Source organism: Cibotium barometz, chromosome 23, assembly GCF_041138505.1.
Source record: "Cibotium barometz isolate CiBa-2024 chromosome 23, ASM4113850v1, whole genome shotgun sequence".
Lineage (NCBI taxonomy): Eukaryota > Viridiplantae > Streptophyta > Polypodiopsida > Cyatheales > Cibotiaceae > Cibotium > Cibotium barometz.
This window is the reverse complement of record NC_141068.1, coordinates 39,962,551-39,968,550: the sequence shown is the minus strand read 5'-3', so window position 1 is coordinate 39,968,550 and position 6,000 is coordinate 39,962,551. Positions and strand designations below refer to the sequence as shown.

Sequence of the window (6,000 nt, the reverse complement as noted above, 5' to 3'; positions counted from 1 at the left end):
AATATATTTTTAAAAATAATAAAACCATAAATCCTCAAGTGGGGATGCTTTTGGCACATGCTTGGGGGTGCAGTTAGTACCCAATCTTGTGTTTTCTCTTTGGCGCTTATACTTTTTGTTTTGCACGCTTCTCGAGGTCTATTTTTTTCCATCACATGTATATTCTACAATCGTTTATTGTGTTGTAATAATAATAATGCTGTATTTTTAAAAAAAAACATGCCCGTGACTCCTCAAAATCATGCCAACAAATATTCTTTAGAATGCATAAATGTATGGTATTTTAGCATCCTCTCATCATGTCTACACTATTGAAGTCATCTTCTCTTAGTATACATGCAATATAGTCATCGTGATTCTCGGCATGATTCTTATCTCTATATAATCACGCTACCTTGGCTGTCTCGAATTCATCAAAACTATCTCTAACATGTCATTCTAAATCACATATCAACCATCATTAGGTATAAACATAGGTTTTATACCATCATGATTCTTCAAAAGTCACGACCATGATTTCTCCCACCTGCAAAATCACAGAGGCTGAAGCTCACTGAATTGTGAAACCACATGGCCATAGTGTTTTCTCATCATATTTACAATCCAAGAAACCATTCTTTTATAATTTCATAAAAGTTCACCATTGTGATTCACAAAATCACAAAGTGTGGTTTATTCATATAAGGAATCATAGTCTTCAACTAGAAAATCATCTTTGTCTACTACAATCAAAGGAAGAAGTTGCTCAATGAGTATACTTTTACTCACCCACTAGTGGAAGCCTTGTCATCGATACCTTCTAGGTACATCTTTGGATTGGGGGACCATGGTGGGTGTATGCCTGACACATGGTCTCGGGGAGGTTCACTATAAGTAAACCCTCTATATCATGTGTTTTCAAGGCCTATTTTAAAAATCCCTTATCTCTGAATTTTTTATGAATAAAGCATACCCTTTTTCTAGTCAACTTGTGAATAACCCTTTTAACTGGTACCCTTTTGTACGTAAAAAATGTGTAAAAAATGGATTTTAAAAATCCCTTCTGTTGAACCCACGTACTACGCTTACATATTTATGAGTGACCCCCCCTCCCCCCTCCCCCCCAAGCACATGGTTTAGCCTATTGTGTAGAATAAAGTTTAGCCTCGCCAATAGCAGCCAATGATCTCGATGGCTCCATAACCTCGCAAATCAACTAAATCCTTTTAATCCTTTCTAAGTGTTTTGACTCCTCCAAGCTCCAAAAAAAGTTTATGGAATCACTCTTTTGTAATTCATGGTAAATCAACTTGACTAATGGTCAAAGAGCACCTAATTATTCTTAATATATAAAAAAGCACATGGGATAAAAATCAGGTCAAGTCACTACAAAATCCTTTAAGAATCTGCAAAAGGACTCATTTAACCAAAGAGATGTGCTTGTTTGTGTTGCTTTTCAATGCTCCTTCACACCTCTACCTCTCTTCTTCCATTTACTAACAACCATAGAATCCCCACTAACCTCCATAAATATTTAAACCTTGCACGTGATTGCAACAAAAAGGGTAAAAGAGAAAAAAGAAAGAGAGCAATCACATGTAATGTCCCCCACCCCCATTAGGATCGCGTCTACTATTAACTTTTTTCTTTACTAACTAGCTTCTTCCTCATCCCTCTGGATAATCAGAGACATACAATGACTACTTATTATTAGCACCATGTATATGTCTACCCCTCGACAACGTTTTCAATCTGGCCACAAGGACACAATTGACATTGTGAAGGTGGGGAAGTTAACCCATTTTAGGGTTAACAAGGTTCGCCACAACCAACAAATATATGCGAGAGAATTAGTAATCTACATCAAATTTCAAGGATGGACATACCAAACTCATGTACAAACAAGCCATAAAGCAATGGTGTCCGAATCGCAAACTTGGATGGGCACCCATAGGTGTGACGGTGTTTTTTGGTCCAAAATCGTATGGTAGTTAGATAGGATGTGTTCTTTGGTGTTGCAATACATTAATGTATTTTGAGATGAAGTAATGTACAAGCAATAGACCAAATAGAAGCTTTGGGCACTTGCCCAACCATAATTTAAGTATGTGTTACACTTATGGCCATGTAGATAAGGCAATTGCTCTCATAATGCAAGAACAATATCCAATTGTGAAATTGATCTTTCTCTCTTACTAAAACTCTCTCTAATCGTCTCTTCCATGCATGCTAGTGAGTGTGTGTGAGTGATTTGAGGCGAGAGGAGGGAGTAGTGCCTATAGTGCAATGCCATGGTGTGACAACGCTCACGAGAGATGCTGAATGGTAAGCTACCCAAGATAGTGTTGAGCTTGGAGACCTCAAGGGTTACGAGGTGGACCATCGCAAAGGTCCCCACGACACGTTAAGGTGAGTAGAGGTGAGTGGTGCCCTTGAAGCTATCTCTTAGCCTTAATACTCACAAGTGTCAGACTTGTTTCACTATGCAGTGAAAACTATATTGTGTACTAAAATAGTATTGTTACTAAACTCTACTTATAAAGGAAACTATTTAATAGTATAAACTAAAGGAAAATTATGATAGAAAATGAAATGCATGAGCATATGTATTAAGGATAGAGAAATTGGATATATGTACCTTTTCTAGCTCTAGAAAGTGGATGAGATAGGCTTCGTGTTGTTTTTTGGCAACCCACTTTTCTTGCAAATGTCTCTTATTTGGAGACATCCTAGTATTGTGCTTCTAGAAATCCTCCACACACTACACAATCTCAGGGCTTAAATAATCAATTCTTTGTTGTCAACCACCTAAGGCCCACTTGAAATACACGCTTTGACTGTGCACACTATGTTTCTTCAAATTCCTAATCTATTTAAATTGTGTTACTTGTAATGTATTAGAACTATAGTGTGACTAACTATAAATGTTGTGCAGTGTAAATGCATTGTTAAATCCATAGACTTACCACAAAGAACAAATAACCACACATTTAAGAGTTATACCAAATAATAACCTGTAGATTTCTATTAATTTGAAACCTTGTGCTGTGTGGAAAGTGTAAATTCATATAAAGATGTTTTAAGTTTAGAGATTGCAAGGCTCACCTTTGATTATGTCTCTCTAAGGTTACCTTTGATAGAAAGTTACAATTCTCTCTCCAAATTTTATAATGTCTGGTTAAAGGAAACATGGATTGACCCAAAAGCTGTAACAAAAACATGCATCTAATTTATTGTAATGGTAACCGGTGTAATACATGTTTATGATACTGGAGAGAGTGAGATTGAGGTTGAGAAGTGAGATGGTGATTTGGCATGCCTTCTATGGAGGCATGCAAATCTCTACAAAAATTGTAATGTTTCTGCAAAATCATATTGTATGCATTATCTTAGGATATCAAGATAGAACATTACACTGTTTTAGAGTTGCACTTCTGATGGCATCCTTGTTTTTGTGTTTGTGAGCAATATTAGATTCTCTTTCATGTCATTGTATAATTCCATAAAGATGTCTATGTTTCTTTGCAACAATACTGAGAATGAATCGTCGACATGTTAATGGCATGTCAGCATGGATCGATAAATAAAGTCTTTTGTGATTTGTAAATGTAATAAAATTAAACACCAAAGGAGCACCAAAGCCTTAAGGATCAATCTGTGATTTCATTGATTATACTAGCCATGTCTTGGGATAATAAACATACGAACGTACTCTCAGAGCTTCGCATCTCCCTGATATACATTCTAAATGTACACAACAAACCAAATTCCTAAAAGCCTTAACATTTAAGTTGCGTCCAGTTTGGTATTTAGGATGAGACAATCCTTTTTTAGGCCTTACACATATCTTAAGCACTACTTCTTTGGCTCCCTTATTGGAACCTTATTGGGATGTGTATTATTGTTTACACGACCTTCCTTTTTTAGGTGAGGTTGATCAAAGGGTCTCCATGCTCTTTTGATTCACCGAGGGTGAAGCATTCAAAAAAGAGAAGTTCCAAATCGAGAATCAAAATGCAACCAAGGAAAGCCCCAATGGAATGCAAAGGAAGGAAGGCAGAATGGGGAATACTAATTAGAAAATTAATTACATTGCCTTGTGAGATCAAAGCTCACCCAAAACGCAATACATCAAAAGAACTCTTTCATCAATACTCAGACCAAGAGCATTGAGATTGGCAGAGCTAGTAGTGAGGTACTCTAGCATGGTTTGTTGATCACAGCTCCACATAGGCCTGGGTTTCCGGCAAAGCTGCGAAATCCGACACAAAGCAAATTAGCCAGACTTAGGCGCGTGCACGGGCGTGGGGGAGGGAGAGACAGAATCCGCGTACCTGTCACCAGAAAACTTGGAGAAGGCTCCTCCTGTTGGAATGGGCCCGGAAAGCTGGTTGTTGGAGAGATTTCTGCATGGCCGACGACGAGAAACGATCAAAACTTATAAGGACTACTGCCATTTAGTGGGATAACAGAAAACTATGTGTGTGTCATGAAGGCAGAAGACATGAAGCTACGTCTACTTACAGGAACTGCAGGTTGGAGAGCTGACCGAGCTCGGCGGGGATGGGTCCCGTGATGTCGTTGTTGAAGAGACGCAAGGCCACCAGCGGGGCTATCCTGCCCAGCTCCTTTGGGATACCGCCGGACAGGCTATTGCGGTACAGCTCCCTGCAGGTCGAATATAAGAACAGGCGGCCTGATTACAGGGTGAGCAAGAGACTAATCTTCATTTTAGGACTGCTGCTACTTCTACTCACAAGAACTGCAAGGACGAGAGATCCGCGAGCCGTGGAGAGAGGGTGCCAGAGATGCCGGTGGCACCCAGTTCCCTGCGTGCAAGCTCAACATCATGGAGTATAATTATGTGCACAAAACTAGCATCTGTCGATTAGCGTGTTGCGGCCAATATATAAGCACAGAAAAATGCGAGTACTAGATAGGGCGCGAGGGCGACGTACACCCGGATGACTTTATTGTTGCCGTCACAGGTGATGCGAAACCAGGTGCAAGGATCCACGGAGTTGGGATCCCACGAGTCCATTGCTTGCTGAGGATCTTGCAGCCCGTTCTTGAAGGCAATGAGCGCGTCCACTGCAGCACACAGCATCACATATAAGCGCAGCATTTTATGATGATTACTGCAACACACAAGCACAAGAACAGGAGTGGCAGCTCACGCAACACAGTAACGCAACATCAAGCAGCCACGCCTTTTGTTCCGCTCAGAAACATTCACAAGCACAAGGACAAGACGGCTGGACACAGCTCCAGTAACGCAACATCACACCTGTACTTTTACTCAGACGTACGTACCCTCGGGACTGACTTGCGCAGCGGCGGCTGCGATCAAGCCGAGGACACACAGAATCAACACTTGCGGACGTGTTCCTCTAGTTGCCATTGCGGATTCCTCCTCTTATGCTTTATGGTGCTAACGAAAAAGAGCAGCGGGGACGAATGCAAAGTCATGGACGTAGCGGGGTATTTATAGAGCAAGAGTTCACCGCCTCAAATCGTTTACGCGCTTTCCCGACAAGCGCGCGCATCGTGGCGAGCGTTGGCAATCAATACGATGGACCATGGCTTATTAACAAAAGTCACTAAAAGTACGCCCCTAAAAATGAGTGTTTTTATTTTAAATATTCGGGTGTTGCGTAGCTGCAGAATTAATGTCGCCAGAAATCTCGTTAAAATAAGCAAGAAGATCCAAATTAGGTGAAAGTTACGTAACATGAAATTCGTTTTATTCAGACAAAATGTGGATCTACTAGCACTTGACCGGAAAGCTATTGGTACTAAGTGGGTTTTCAAAGTTAAGAGAAAGAGAGATGGGTTTTCAAAGGCAGATAGATCAAGTGGGTTTTCAAAGGCAGATGGATTAGTTGACAGATTCAATGCCATACTTGTTTGCAAAAGGTTATGCCCAATAAAAAGGGATTGATTATGATGAAAGTTTTGCTCCCACTTCCCATATGTCCATTTGCTATTGCTTTGGCAGCCCATCATGGATAGAAAGTGCAC

At 40.2% G+C, this 6,000-nt stretch overlaps 1 protein-coding gene across 1 annotated transcript; it reads right to left on the bottom strand.

The window, feature by feature from the left end:
* Positions 1 to 4,179: 4,179 nt before the first annotated feature.
* Positions 4,180 to 5,380, bottom strand: LOC147625930 (leucine-rich repeat protein 1-like). The gene is made up of 6 exons (XM_086817762.1): positions 5,293 to 5,380; positions 4,938 to 5,070; positions 4,737 to 4,808; positions 4,504 to 4,647; positions 4,314 to 4,385; positions 4,180 to 4,231 (listed from the first exon to the last, which is right to left on the bottom strand). The coding sequence occupies exons 1-6, from the start codon at positions 5,378 to 5,380 to the stop codon at positions 4,180 to 4,182; spliced, it is 561 nt and encodes a 186-aa protein (XP_086673888.1).
* Between the last annotated feature and the right edge of the window lie 620 nt (positions 5,381 to 6,000).